Source organism: Phascolarctos cinereus, unplaced genomic scaffold (assembly GCF_003287225.1).
Source record: "Phascolarctos cinereus isolate Bilbo 61053 unplaced genomic scaffold, phaCin_HiC Scaffold_1;HRSCAF=81, whole genome shotgun sequence".
Lineage (NCBI taxonomy): Eukaryota > Metazoa > Chordata > Mammalia > Diprotodontia > Phascolarctidae > Phascolarctos > Phascolarctos cinereus.
The window spans coordinates 194,087,089-194,103,011 of NW_027555514.1; the positions used below are offsets into that span (position 1 = coordinate 194,087,089).

The 15,923-nt window shown below is 41.8% G+C and overlaps 1 protein-coding gene across 2 annotated transcripts in view; it reads right to left on the reverse strand.

Moving 5' to 3' along the window:
• Positions 1-9,857: 9,857 nt before the first annotated feature.
• The window catches only part of SLC6A13 (solute carrier family 6 member 13), a 52,081-nt gene continuing 46,015 nt past the window's right edge, over positions 9,858-15,923 (reverse strand). Inside the window, exons 14-15 of one of the 2 annotated variants that reach the window (XM_021001727.2) lie at positions 14,734-14,904; positions 9,858-13,724 (exon numbers count right to left, since the gene is read on the reverse strand). In XM_021001727.2, coding sequence (XP_020857386.1) covers positions 13,602-13,724; positions 14,734-14,904 — 294 coding nt within the window. In that variant the 3' untranslated portion in view covers positions 9,858-13,601. The remainder of the gene's footprint in view (positions 13,725-14,733; positions 14,905-15,923) is intronic. The other variant, XM_021001728.2, reaches the window with a different exon arrangement.

Here is a 15,923-nt window from a genome sequence, read left to right on the forward strand (position 1 = left end):
AGGTAGAAGGAAAAGCAGGAGAAATCAGTATCATAGAAACTAAGGCAGGAGAGAGTATTCAGGAGGAGGGAGTGGCCAATAAAGCCAAAATCTGCAGAGACATCAAGGAGCATGAAGAATTAGAAAAATGCCATTAGGTTCAGTAGTAATAAGAAATTATTAGTAACCTTGGAGAAAGCAGATTCATTCAAGTGGTGGGGTCAGAAGCCAAATGGAAGGAGTTGAGAAGTGGTGAAGAAGTAAAGGCCATGAGTGTAGTGACTTTTTCTAGAAATTTGGTTGTGAAAGGGTAGAGAGATATAGGACAGTAGGATGGAGGATCAAGTGAGGGGTTTTTTGATAGGAGAAACCTGAGTATTTCAAAGCCAGCTGAAAAGGAGAGGTAGAAAAGAAGAGATTAACCATGAGAGAATGAAAATAGGACAAGCTACCAGAGGAGATGGGAGAGGATGGGACAAAGGGCTGAAATAGAGGTTGGCCTTGATATTGAGAAAGACACTTCCTTCTCAAAGACTAGAGGAAAGGAGTAGAGGATGAAGATATAGAGGAGTTTTGAGGTATGGATTAGGAGAAATGAAAGAGTTTGCAACCGATGGACCCAATTTTCCCAAAAATATAGAAATTAAATCCTTTTCTGAGAGAGAGGGGGCAGAAGGGGGTGGTAGTAGCATAAAGGACTTAAGAAGAGGTGACAGGACAAGGGAATAAATCATCTTTTTTTGGGAAGCATGATTGGGGCTCAGTCAAGTAAGAATAAAATGACTGCCCTGCAACAGTTGGGTCCAGCTGAATAGAGAGAACATGAATTTGTAGTGTCCCACCATCCAAGGTTATATAACTTCTTCAGTTCATCATGTAAGAGTGTGAAGATAACAGATGGTGGGGGCTGTGTAGGGATAGAACTTGACAAGGTGAGTTTGGTAGGCCAAGAGAGGAAAATAATGTCAGAGTAAAGGTGATAGAATGGGAGAGCAGGAAAGGATGGCATTACTGAAGGTCATAGTAAGTATAAAGAATAGATTTAATAAGATTGAGGAAGAGAGAGGGAGATGAAAGGATAAGTTATTATCAGTGAGAGGAATTTAAAAATACAGAGATCATAGAAGTGGTACCGTTGTAGGTGATAATGAAAAAATGACTATCTCCGTGAGTAGCTAACATGAAGTAAAAATATAGTTCATGGAAGCTGAAGAGGCTCATGAACTAGAAGGCCAAGATATCTAAATAAACATTAATAGTGAAGTTCCCAAATCTAAAGGGGACTTCAGACTTTGGAATGGAGTAGACTGTGAAGTAGGTAATTGGATTCCTTGAGAGGAAGGAGAATGACTTAGAGGTCCATAGTTGTAGCAAAGAAGGATCTCTACTAGGTTATATAGACAAATGGTATGAACCTCAAAGGAGATAGAACAATATTGGCAGCTGGAAGATCTGGAAGAGGCTGTGGAGAGCAAAAAGTAGACTGATCTCTCCTCCTGTCCTAGGGTAGGAGAACATTAGAGGAGTAACCCACAATGGAAGAAGTGAAAGGATATAGTATTTTTGATGTCTTCTTTAGAACCAGATTTCTGTGAGCCCTAGAAATTGAAAAGGATACAAGATCATAGAGCTAGAGCTGAAAGGACCCCAGCGACCATCTAGCTCAAACCCTTCATTTTACAGATGAAGAAACTGAAACTTGGTGAGACTAAGTGATCTGTTTACAAGGTTACACAACAAAGTAATTGTCAGTGGTAGAAGTGGTAGTCAGGTCCTCTGACTCCAGAGGTAGTACCCTTTTTACTAAACTATACCACTTCCCTTGATGAAGAGAGCTGGGATGGAACAGAATCTTTTAACACTAAAGCAATTCCCAAAGGCAGAAGTAGAAAAGGAAGGCAGAGAAAGGACAGAAGAGAGCTTGAAAGAGATAAGATGGTGGGGAGAGGCACTGTGACACAATGGATAAAGGGCTAGTCTTGGAATTGGGAAGATTTGGGTTTGGGTAACACATCTATCACATTCTGCCTATGTGGTCATAGACAAATTGCTTAACCACTCAGTGCCTCCAGACAACTTTCTGAAATTACAAATTACAAAGGAATCACTGCTGTATCTTGATGGAAGGAGTTTCCACACCCAGAGATCTTCATGCTGATAAAATCATAAGTTTGGACTCAAAACAAAACAAGAAACTTATTCACAAAGATTTAAGGAAATAGGATGTGAAAATTTACCAGATGTGGGATGTGGAAATAACCAGCTAATTGTTGGACCCACCCTCTAGGGTCCCACGGTGACTGAGTTCCATAATGGTGTGGGAACAGTGGCATCAGCTTTCATAGCTTTTCACTCTAAGCTCCAAGAAGGGCACAGGCAAAGGGCTGTTAGGGCTAGGCATTTGAGTAAGTAAATACCAGTAAATCCCCTCGGCTGGACTGAAACTCCACACCAATACTATAGCCTCATCCCAAAATGTCAGGGAATGAGGAATACTCAGAAGATAACTTACGTATGGGATGGGTATTTAACTCCAAGTATTTGGTAGTTCTGAGTTCCTAGTGCTGCAGCATTCACATCTCTTTTATGGAGGAAAACTACCTTGTTTGAGCTTACGAAGTGAGCTTACTCCTGCCCAGGAAACTGACAGAGCATTTGACTTTCCATAGAAAGCATACCAAATGGTCTTTCTGTCCTGATGTAATGCCCACAGTCTTATTCTGATAACATTAGTCTAATTAGTCTTTCCAGGTTAAAACTTATCTCCTAGCCAAGCTACATATCTATATCACATAGTTCCTCAAAGTATGGTCAGTTCAACCTCAGCATCTCTGACAAAGCCAATCTAGCACTGATCAGATATTGTATTTGGAAGAGGTGGAAAGCTAATGGAGATAAGCAACCCATCTTTCCAAAGAATTAAATTTTTAACAGCACCTTGGACAGTTCTACTACCCTAGTTGGAAGCCTTTGACAGGGGTCAGAGAAAAGAGTCAGGGTAAAATGTTAGCCAACTAGGTCAATCTGTATCAAGAAAAGCCCAGGAGCTTATAGAAAGTCCTCTTGCCTATCCCTCTGCTGCCAGAGGGACTTCAACTGGCAAAGATCACATTTAGCAGACTTAGGGATCATGATGATGATGATGATGATGATGATGATGATGATGATGATAACAACTAGCATTTATTTAGCGCCTAGTATGTGCTAGGCGCTATGCAAAGCACTTTACATGTATTGTCTTATTTGATCCTAAGACAACACTGGGAGGTAGGTGATATTATCATCCTTATTTTACAATTGAGGAAACTGAGGCAAACAGACTGTAAATGACTTGCTCAGGGCCACACGCTAGCAAGTATCTGAGGTCATATTTGAACTCAAGTATTTCTGCCTCTGGGCCCAGTGCTTTATCTACTGTGCCACTTAGCAGCAGCTCTGCAGCATAACACGTAAAGGTTTTTAAAATAAACATGTTTAGGAAGCCAATTGTCATTTCAAATGGTGGTGATGGAGTAGTGTAGCAAATGGCATCAATTCTCTCCTATATGAGGAGAGAAGGGAGAGATCAAAACTTGAATCCTGTAGATTCTCTACAATCTCTACAATATTTCTCAGTTATCTTTTCATCTAAACCAAAAGTGTTGAACACAAGCCTAGCAGTGACACTGCTACTTGCAATACTCCTGAGTGTGGCCCAACAGATTCAGATGTAATTGGGAAATATTTTTACAAAATAAACAAAATTAGAATAGAACATAGATAACATTAATATATAGTGGCAGCTAGGTGATGTAATGGATCTGGAGTTTCTCTGGGTCTGGAGTCAGAAAGCTCTGAGTTCAAATTCAGCCTCAGACACCCACCAGGTATGTGACCTGGACAAGTCATTTACCCCTTATTTGCCTCAGTTCTTCATCTGTAAAATAGGGACACACTGGAGAAGGAAATGGCAAACCACTTCAGTATCTTTGCCAAGAAAATCACATGCACAAAATCCACGGGATCATGTAGAGTCTGATGACTAAAAACAATGATGTTAATATGTGGTTTTGTAAGTCAATTATGCAGCCCACAGGGATCCTTAGGTACGGTTTAATGCCCTTTCTATTTGAGTTTGACACTACTACTCTAAACCACTGCCATTACCTTAAATCATTATCTGAACTATTTTAATAGTCTTCTAATTCATCTTCTCAGCTACCATTAATCTCTTTGTTTCAAATACAACTTTTATGCTGTAGCTCCAGTTAATCTTCTTAATCTGACCATGTCACTCTTCTTCTCTATAAAATCTCCAGGGACTTCCCATTGACTATGCCTGACCTTGACATTCAAGGTCTTCCACAATCTAGCTTCAACTTCTGTCTCTCATTTTTTATCACTCCTTGCCACATGTCAGCCAACAGTCACTTTTGTTTCTGTGCCATCTTTTCCTTTCTCTGTTCTCATGACATCTCCCTTACCTGGAACAGACTTTTTTTTTTTTTAGGCAATTGGGGTTAAGTGACTTGCCCAGGGTCACACAGCTAGTAAGTGTCAAGTGTTTGGTCTGAGGCCAGATTTGAACTCAGGTCTTCCTGACTTCAGAACCAGTGCTCTACCCACTGCGCCACCTAGCTGCCCTTGGAACAGACTTCTTATCCTACCTAGTCTTCATCCATTGGAGTTACTTTATTCTTTGAAGGTCTAACTCAGGCATCACCTACTATAATAATTCTCAGGTTTCTCTTTGTATCTCCAACATATTTTGTCTTGTACATCTATAGATACTCAATAAATTTTTATTCAGTTGGATTGTATTGAATCTGCAACAAAGGGTATTCTTATTGCAAATTCAAGGTCATGTCCAGATCAAAGGTCATATCTAGGCTTGGGACATTCAGTTTTCCCCCAGGCACCTACTTGTTCCATACTTTCCCATATACTCTCTCTCATAGAAAATACCCAGAGACAACCTTGGACAATCAAGGCTAGATCCTAAGAGACAGAGATTGGAGGTTCACATGTTCTCAACAGTCTTTTCCCCCAGACAGCATGTTTCTTGGGATAATAGAGATCCCTCACTTTGTGACCAGAGTCCTTTGATCTCCCTTTTAGTTATTGAAGCTATGAACTTATCCAGTTCACAGCCTCAAGATTGGCTGAGGGGCAGAACATTGTTGGTGCTCTCCAGGAAGAAAGTGACTCTTCCTTGTAGACTTTAAGAGGGAAGTTTTGGTAAACTAAGTCTTCAAATTCTTTTAAGGGATTTTTTTTAACTAAGGGCTGATGGGGATTCTAAAACTATAAGTAATAGGTAAATTTTATAGCTACTCTACCTTATAAAAATTGAATAAGATAAATACCATGAAATAAATATTTTCTTTCCCAAGGGTCCAGGGTGAATTGATGATTAGGGCTGGGGAAATTGAACCATTGCATAGTAGGTAGTCAGTGGAATAACATCAAGGATCTCTCTCCTAGCTCTTTTAACTTTTGTCCCATTCCAGATAACTAAAGATTAAATGTGAGGGTGGGATTGTTGTTGTTCATCCTTTGTTCTCAAAGAGGACCAATGACATCATGAGGGTGATGTCTTGACTTGCAAGTGAATTGGATTTAAGTGAAGCAGAGCTGCGCAAAGTCATCAGCCTCACCCTCTCCTCCAGAGTCATCCAAGTCCAGTGGCAAGACATAGGTCAAGATGACTGGCGATGGCTACCTGAGGGTGGGACCAGAAAAGTGAGAAGCGAGGTAGAGTGTGGAAGTACATAAGACTAATGTTATGCATCAAAGAAAATGGATTTAGAAGAAAGTGAAATACTGAGCATAAATGCCAGTTACTTGACTTGAGGACGTTATGCTCAGCTCCTTCCTAGACCTCAGTAATCAGTAGTCTTGACCATGCCCAAAATAGAGAAAGCAGCAGAGCTCTGCAAAAAATGGGTTTTCTCTCCATTCACCAGAGACCTGGCTCCTACCCATGAACTTGAAGGCCAAGGGGAAGGTATGGTCTGACTCCAATGATGCTCGGACCGTCATTAACATGAGAAGACCATGCCACTCCTAAAAGGAATACTACAAAGTCACTATATCCTCACCTGTTCTCAATCAATGATCCACATTGCTTGAGAAACACATCAATGATGAGGGCATGAGAGATAAGGACTGACATCATAGGGGTGAGGGAGAAAAGTGGGGTTAACATCTGGGTTTGTATATATGTATGTGTCTGGGTTTTAGCAGTCATGCTTAGGTAAAAATTTGTTGGGGAGTGGGACCCCACAGAGTTTAGAAGGATATGTTTGGAATTGCTCATGTATGCTCAAGTGAGATCTTCACTTGTGGACAATCCATAATTGTCCTTCTAGACTACAGGTTTCATGTTTCTTTATATTATGTTTCTTTCCTGGTGTCTATCACAGTGCTTTGAACAGATACTAAATAAATGTTTCTTGAATGTGCTTGAAAACAAGAGACAAGAGAACCTGCACATCTTTATGAGCTACTAGTTTCAGAGACCAAAGCAAGAAACTACCATGTGTTCAGTTGGGTAAATTCTATGCCACAGTAATTCTTAATTGTTCACATTTCCATAGCACTTTATTGTTAGGGTAAGTGGGCCTTCTGGGCTGAAAGCCTGGGCAGTCATTCCTCTACTAACAGGTGTGGGTATCTGAGTGTATGTGGCGCCTCTGTGGGAATCTATGAGTCTTTTTTCTCTATTCAGCTATCATTTGCCTCAAGGGCTCCTCCCCCCCCCCCCCGGCCTTTTTCTCTGAAACTTTTATTCTCTGATTAGGTGTGATCCTTAGACAAAGCAAACCAAATTCCATGCCTTTTGTGTCCCCTTCCACACAGGACTATGGGATCCAGTTTCCACCCTACGTGGCAGAGGGAGAAGATAGGGCAGGGAAATTCCCTTAAGCATTCCCTCCGTGCCCCTACAATGGCCTGAAAACCTCACCCAAACTCTGGTAGCAGTGTAAGAAGGAACCAAAACCCAGACACACAGGTATCAGCAAGTATCTGGGGCAGACTTTGAAATCAAATCTCTAGGTCCAGTCCATGGCGTGTCTGTTAAGCCCATAAACCAAGGTTGTGTTTATTAATCTCCAAATCACCTTGCCCCACCATCAGCAGTCTCAATCCCTAAAGCATTAAACTAGAGGATTTAGGAAGGGCTTGATATAGTTTGGCATTATGCAAAAGAATAAATAATTGTGTATCCATTTTACAGTCAACCTATGGGGCATTTGTGTGTATCTATCATCAGATTGTAGCGCTAGCTTCAATCTCTAGGGACTCAGGGAACACACTCCAATATATGTGCTCTCAGTCACCAACACAAATGGCCTTGGCATATGCAGGCACAAATAAATAAATAAACACACGTGACCTTGGTCAAGTCGATTAACCTCTGTTTGCCCAGGAGGCAGCTAGATGACTCAGTGGATAGAGTACTGGGCTTAGAATCAGGAAGATCTGAGTTTAAATTTGGCCTCAGACAGTAAATATTAGCTGTGTGACCCTGGGCAAGTCACTTAACCCTATTTGCCTTAACCCACTGGAGAAGGAAATAGCAATCCGCTCCAGTATCTTTGCCAAAAAAAACCAAAATAAAATAAAACAAACCTATGGGCCATACCCATGGGGTCATGAAATGTCAGACATGACTGAACTCATGTTGTCAAATGCCTTTAACAAGGAGGAACATGGCATCAAGGTCAGCTACCACACTGATGGTAAATTCTTCAACCTGAAAAGGCTATAAGCCAAGACTAAAGTGGAGGGAGTGTTGGTGCATGATTTTATGTTTGCAGATGATTGTGCACTCAATGCAGCCTCTGAAGCTGAGATGCAACAGAGTATGGATAAATTCTCTGCTGCTTGTGCTAAATACAGGTGCTCCATCAGCCAGCACCACACCATCTGTATGTGGAACCATCGACTCCAGCAAATGGAGAAGTTTTGAGTACTATGGATAACTTCATTCACCTTGGCAGTATACTTTCCAGGGATGTACACATTGATAATGAGGTTGATGCACACATTGCCAGAGCTAGCTCAGTGTTTGGGAGGCTCCAAAAGAAAGTGTGGGAGAGAAGAGATATCAGACTGACTATGAAACTGAAGGTCTACAGAGCCATTGCACCAACTTCATTGTTGTATGCCTATGAAACCTGGACAGTATACCACTGCCATGCCAGGAAAATGAATCACTTCCATTTGCATTGTCTTAGAAAGATTCTGAAGATCACCTGGCAAGATAAGATACCAGACACTGAGATCTTCTCTTGAACTAAGCTGCCAAGCATTCAAACTCTACTCCTATGGGCTGGCCACATTGTTCGAATGCCAAACATAAGATTGCCGAAAAGACTATTTTATAGAGAACTCACACAGGGCAAACGCTCACATAGTGGTCAGAAAAAGTGATAAAAGGACACTCTCAAGGTTTCTCTGAAGAACTTTGGAATTGCTTGTTGACATGGGAGACACTGGCACAGGACAGCCCAGCATGGCGTGCCCTCATCAGAGAAGGTGCTGTGCTCCGTGAGTAAAGCAGAATTGAAATAGCTCAAAAGAAATGTGAGATGTGCAAATTTAGAGCATCCACCCCAAATGTTCACATGGACTATTTGTGCCTGACCTGTGGTAGAACATTCTGAGCTTATATTGGTCCATCACCATAGTCAGACACACACTGTAACTTGACTCTAACACAGTGATGTCATTTTGGTCTTCTTCGAGAATGAAGAACAACAACCAACCACATATTCTCTCTCTTTACATCTATACACATATATGTATATGTATATGTGTATGTACACATATACATGTGTATGTATGCTTGTATATATGTATGTATATGTGTGTATATACACACACACACACACACACACATATATATATATATATATATACAAATGTGTGTGTATATACTGAGGCCTAGGGTGTGTGTGTGTGTGTGTGTGTGTGTGTGTGTGTGTGTGTGCATGTACTGTTGCTAATTGGAGATGTGGGCTGGATTGTAGCAAGACTAGCAAACCTGAGTTGGAGTAGAGAGAGAAAAACACCAAAGAGAGAGAGAAAGAAAATAGAAGGAAAATATGGAGCCCAGTCTGGCTCTGGGGCTGCTCCTGGTAGAAACAACAGCAGAAGTTTCCCCCTCTTTAGAAGGCCATCTGCAAAGCTTTCTTGTTTATAGGCTCAACCTTCCAGGCGTCAAGGCTTCAGCATTCATCTAATGGGCAAATCGATCTTACTCCTTTTCTGTTCCCCAGATTTCAGTGCCTTTTTCTGGGTAGTAATGAAAGGAGAAGAGATGAGTTGATGGGAAGCCTCTAATCCCTGGATGTTTGGGAAATGGGTTGCGTGAGTACTTATTGCTTGATTTAACTCCTTGTTATTTACTTCGCATTCTGTTTGAATTAAATATCTTAAGCTTTACTATGATGTAACATGTTTCACTTGGTTTTGGTAGATGGATATGGGGTTTAGTGCAGTGAATTTAACGCTCTGGTTATCTAATGAATACCATGGACCTGGAAGTAGCCATCTGGGGCCATGTTAAGGGCTCAAAGTGCTACACACACAGTCAAGACAAAATGGGTGCATGCACCCAGGCAGCTACATAAGAACATGCCTAAAGACATGCATGTGTACAAATTCATGGTACCCAGACAGGCACCATGGTATAACAGAAAGGGCACTAGCCTTGGAGTCAGAAAACCTGGAGCTAAGTTCTGGCCCTGCAAAGGACTCTATGACCTTGGACAAATCACTTCTACTCTTTGGGCCTCAGTTGTCTGATCTGTAAAATGAAGGGGTTGGCAGTACTGAGCATGAACCCCAAGGAGGTTAGAGACAAAAAGAAAGGTCACATAGAAACCAAATAATTAATACATTTTTTTTCTTGTAGATAGAAAAAAACAAAGTGTATGCCCATTAATTGAGGAATGGATGAGCTTTGACATGAGAATGTAATGGAATACTATTATGCTGTAAGAAACCAAAATATAAAGAATTCAGAGAAACATGGGAAAGCTTATAAGAACTGATAAAGAAGGAAGCAAGCAAAACCAGGAGAACAATAGATACAATGACTACAATAATGTAATCAAAAACAATACTAAAAGGCAATTTAACTCAAATTAATTGAAATAACCAGTTTTAGGCCTAGAAAACAGAATACACACACTTCCCTCTTTTCAATAGAAAGATGGAGGGTCTATAGGGACAGAGGGTTGCATAGGCACCAATATCACTCAGTTTTACTGAACTTTTTTTCTTTGTCACAACAGAGGGTTCAGTGCAGAGGTAGGGGGATGTACTGGAAAATGACTGTGCTGTAAAAAAACAGAAGGCATCCATATAACTATTTTTTCCCAAAATGATAGGATTATACTATATGATCTCTGAGGTGTCTTCTATTTCTAGTATTCTGTGATTCTCTACCTATGAAAAGAAGTCATCCTTGGGAAGCTCTGATTCTGTACCCATGAGTTGTAGGAACAGGGGTTGAAGACACATACCAGAGGGTTCCTCTGGGGTCAGGACCCTGGCCAGCAAATCCAGGAGGAGGACAGGTTCTTCCACATGTATCTTTGCTGCAAAGCTTAAATCCAGCTTTGCGCAGCAGGATTTCACTCTTTTCCATAGAAAAATAAGCAGTGTACCAAGTTTAACCATCCTCTCCTAGTGCAGGAACTCAAATAAGGCTTTGGTCGCAGCAGTGCCACCCCCTTGCGGTCATATCTGGTGGTGACACCTGGATATTGAAACAAGGAAGTGGACCTTGGAAGATGAGGACCACTGCTGGCTGAGTCTGGATATTGCTATTGGTTCCCAAGATGCTAAGCTGCTTTTTCTCACATTTCTGCTTGTGGCATCATTGTCACAGCCCTTCTTTCCTAAGGGGGGGGGAGAGAAAGAGAGAGAAGGGGAGAGAGAGAGAGAGAGAGAAAGAGAGAGAGAGAGAGAGAGAGAGAGAGAGAGAGAGAGAGAGAGAGAGAGAGAGAGAGAGAGAGAGAGAGAGATCATTTGGGAACAGGGGGGCCAAGAAGGACTGGAAACCTAAGGTTGACAGTTGTAAACCTGCTCAGCAAATTCGCTATTCTTGTGAGGTCTCAAGGAAACAGATCAGGAAAGCAATAGAGTTGAGTGGATAATGCCTGCAGATACAGCCAAGTCCCTTTTTTTTTTTGGCTAGGCAATGGGGTTAAGTGACTTGCCCAGGGTCACACAGCTAGTAAGTGTTATGTGTCTGAGGCCGGAATTGAACTCAGGTCCTCCTGAATCCAGGGCCTGTGCTCTATCCACTGTGCCACCTAACTGCCCCTATGGCCAACTCTTAATGGTCCTAGGACAGATGCTCCAGTGTGTGGATTATGGAGAATACTGGATTCTCTTAACCTCTTGCTATTTCCGGTGGTATTTTCTACTCCCTGTCAGGACTGTACTCAGTAGCCCTCCTAAAAAGCTTAGGAGGAATAGGGAAGAGAATAATTTTTATTCCCTGAGATCAGCTCCAGCAAACTGTTTGGTTGAATAGAGAAATTTAAAACCACTGACCAACAAAAGATTTCAATTATATTCATCCCCCAGTGACAACCCATAACCATGGATGATCTGAATGGCAAAGAGTGTCAAAAAGGAAAAAAAAAAGAAAAAAGAGAAGGGTGTAAGACAGGAAATTATCTCTCTAACCCTATCACTACTATCATACCTGTACCTGTAACTCCTTAGTCCTAAAATCTGAAATATATATTTCTGCCCCTGGCCACAACTTTCTTCATCACCTCTCCTACTCTTACCTGAAATGCCCCTCCTATCTCCTCTTTATCTAATTCCTACCTTTACATTCAAGGCCCAGATGAAAAACAACCAAGGAATCTGCCCTCAAGGAACCTACATTCTACCAAATAGGGGATAGATATTATATATATATATATATATATAGATAGATAGATATAGATATATATCTATCTATATAGATATAGATATAGATATATAGATAAGTATAATAAAAAATAAAGAGTGAAAATGACAAATGAGACATGAAGCAAAGAATATGCACTAAGAATAGTTAAGAAAAAGAGCATCAAAGTCTCAGGAAATCAGGTTGTCCCTTAGTAGCAGTTTTCAGGGGCTACTAGGTGGCACAGTAGATAGAGCACCAGCCCTTAAGTCAGGAGGACCTGAGTTCAAATCTGGCCTCAGACCAAACACTTGACACTAGCTGGGCAAGTTACTTAACCCCAATTGCCTAAAAATAAAAAAAAAAATTAAAATTTTTTAAAAGTAGCAGTTTTCAAGGGAAGGTTGCACAACCACTTATCAGGAATGTCATACAGAGAGTTGGACTAGATGTTTTCTGAGGTCCCATCTGATTCTGAGATGCTGCCTCCATAGGACATAGCAGGCATTTGGTAAATCTTGATGGAAAGTATAATGAGATACCAATTTTCACCTTCCCTGTATAAAGGTCAATCCTTCACTTTTCCAGTAATTCTTCTCCCAGTACCTTCCCTTTTATTTCAAAGGAATAAGGAGACTTTAAGGGAAGAGAGAAGATGGTTTCCTCTCATCTAAGAATTTGGTGACGGAACACTCCAAATTGTGTCCTTCCATCCATCTGTCCATCCATCCACCATCATGGGAACTGTAAAACCTCATAAACTCTGTATATGTCTCTCATAAAAACTCTGTGAAGGAGAACTGAGGTAGGGAGATGGGGATGAGAGGAGCTAGAGAAGGAAAGGCAGGAGTGGCCAAGTCAGGAACCCAGGTCTCCAGAGCTTTCTCCCCTCTGCCATGCTGATTTCGTGCTGCAGTATCTGTCATATCTCCTCAACTAGATTAAAAATCCCTCAAGGACACAGGCCATATCTTTTGTCCGGTAATTCTTTGTGGCCCTAAGATTTCTGTAGCTGTTAAGAAAAAAGAGGAGAATCAAAGAAAGGGAAGGACTCTGAAGTTTCAGGATAGATACGACAATGTTAATGCATAAAGGAGAGATAGCAGAACCACTCAACTCTTGTTTTGTGGTGAAGGTCATGGGGACTGTTAGACCTCATAAACCCTGCATAGCTCCTTATTCCTACAAGTTCCATGGAGTGGGGGTTGGGGAGGAGGGAAGAAACAGCATAATGAAGCAAGGAAATCAAGGAAGTGGATGGAGGGATGAAGAAACAGAGACAAGGCTGAGTTTTTGCAGATGGACCAGTGCAAAGAATGTGGATTTAATGGAACAAAGGAAGAGGGGCCTTTTTTGGTAAAATCTCTCTATCCATTCCATCCCATTTCCCCACCCCCACCCCCCAAAAAAAGGTTCTCCTCCCTTAAGTAGCTGAAGTCTTAATTTGCACTCAGGTCTTTCCTCTCCCACCAGGCATGAACTGGGGAGGAGGAGGCCTCCAGTCCAGAAGGAATAGTGCAGGACACCCCCAGGGGCTTTTTTGTCTGTGATTCTGGGGTGAAGTGAGACTGGGTGTGGTTAGAAAGCTCCTTCCTCCAAAAAAGGCACAGCAATTTTGCCTGCTCGCCTCTGCAGCCATATCTAGGACAAGGCAGGGGGCTGAATACACAGGACTTTGAAAAACCAGCAGTGCATTCCAGATTACAGTCTGAGTTGGTCTCTAGCAGTGGGACTCGAGTTCTGTGAGCCTAAGAAGTGTTGCCCGAGTAGTGGAGGGAGTAGGGGGTGCTGTACACAGCCGCTGGGCCAGGTCCTCTTCTGGGCATATGAGCTGACGGACTCTCTGGAAGATAAAACGTAGAGGCTATGAAAGGGTACGACATTAGCAGTGAGACACCCTGCCTCTCCCCTACATCAGGTTCAATCCTCTAATCTGACAAACTCTTCTCCCAAAGTCTTCTCCAGGCCTAAGCATACACTCTGGCTTCACCCAACAAGTCTTCTGCCATTTTCTTTAAACCCATCCTTATAACCAAAGCTTTACTTCTTTGCTTGCCCAATGCAGACTCCTTGGAGGTTTTGTTGGAAATGTAATCTCAGAAATCAACAGCATATCATGGCAGCCCCCAATAAACAAATGTCAATTTATGCTGCATTTGGCAGGGACGCTGACATGCTGAAGCATACAAGGGGGAGGATGAGGGAAAGAACTAGAAAGTAAATCACATGAATATTTAGGAAGAAGAGATTAAGGATAGGGACAGGGTGATGTATAATCACCATCTTCAAATTTCTAAGTGATTCTTTTCCAGAGCTGGTAGATGTTATTATTATTATTATTATTATTATTATTATTATTATTATTATTATTATTTGCCTATCCCCAGAACTAGAACTAATGGTTGGAAGTTATGGGAAGGTAGATTTCAGGTCAAAATAAAGAAGAACTTCCTAACTATTAGAAATAGCCAAAGCTGAAATAGGTTGCCTTGGAGGACAATAACTTCCTGTTCACTGAAAGTAATCAAGAATGAGCTGGATAACTTGTCAAGGATGTTGAAGCGAGAGGATTCATATTTCTGATATGAATCGGACTAGATGGCCTGTAAGGTCCCTTCCAATTATTAGCCTATCATCCCTTAATACCAGCATCTACTGATCTCACTCGCTCTGTTGTCACATACTAATTTATGGCAGGCAGGCAGGCTACCTACTAAGACAGTCAACTTGACTGCCCCCATTTTGCATTCTTCCCCTCCATTCTACCCACAAACTTTCATGCTTCCTTAAATTCTCATCTAAGCTCCTTAGAGTGTACCCTGCTCACCTCCCCTAGCCTTACCCCTCCCTACCTCCCTCAGGGAGCCTTTGAGAGTTGTCAGTTTGTAACCACTCCAGGCTGGGATGCAGATCATGGAGGACAGTGCCAGGAGCCAGCCCAGAGCATCTCCCCACCATGGGTAAGTGTACTTCTTGTTGTAGGTCAGTGGGGTGTACTTGGCCAGGGAGAAAAGGAAGGTGGCCTGAGAGTAAGGAATGGGAAAGGAAAGAGGTCAATGGAGGCAAAGCCCATGGATACTTACACATCGACCTCCACCCCCACCCCCACTCCCATCCCCTCACCTCCACCAATCCACCCATCCCCTCAACTTCCGCTCCCACCACAACCATTCTATGAAGCATATATGGTAGGCAGGCTCCTCCCTCTTCCTGTCAATTCTCTCCCTGCTAATCATCATCTCTCCCCAACCCACCTCCTTCTATACTCTATTAAAAAATTTACCTCCTCCTTGAAATATTTTCTGATTAACTTTTCCTTGACTCAGATTACACTATTATTCCATAGTCCACTTAACTCATGGTATCCATTGTTTATGCTACATTTATTTGTACTTGCTTAAATGCTAATGTTATATGAGTCACGGAGTCAATCTTATCTATGAGTTTCTCAAGAGACTGATTGTTGATTATCTCTTCCTTCTCTGTATTTCACACCAGGTCAGGGCTCCACCCACAGGGGGTGCTAGACATGTACTATTAGCAGATTGAGGCAATGCAGACAAAAAAATATATATATTGAATGAACCTCACATCCCTAGGTCCTTACTCTGGCTCTGTCACTAGGCACTGTGGCCTCAGACAATCTATGCGACCCTTCTTGTTCTCAGATCTTTCCTTTTACATGTGACAGGAAATCTTCTGAGCCAACAGGGAGGAAAAATTAGGACAAATGCTGTAAAAAGTTTTGAGATCATCAGAAAAGTTGTTTCCTGGTAGGAATAATGTTCCTTCCTCAAACTATTTCTATTTCTTGTGCCCTCAGCCCTTCAACCTAATTTGAGGTTTTCCTCAAGGGAAAACCTGAGTTTTTCTTCTTCCTCTGAGGTTTTCTTTTTTCTTTTTCTTTTTTGGTGAGGCAACTGGGGTTAAGTGACTTGCCCAGTGTCACACAGCTAGTAAGTGTCAAGTGTCTGAGGTCAGATTTGAACTCAGGTACTCCTGACTCCAAGGCCAGAGCTTTATCCACTGTGTTACCTAGCTG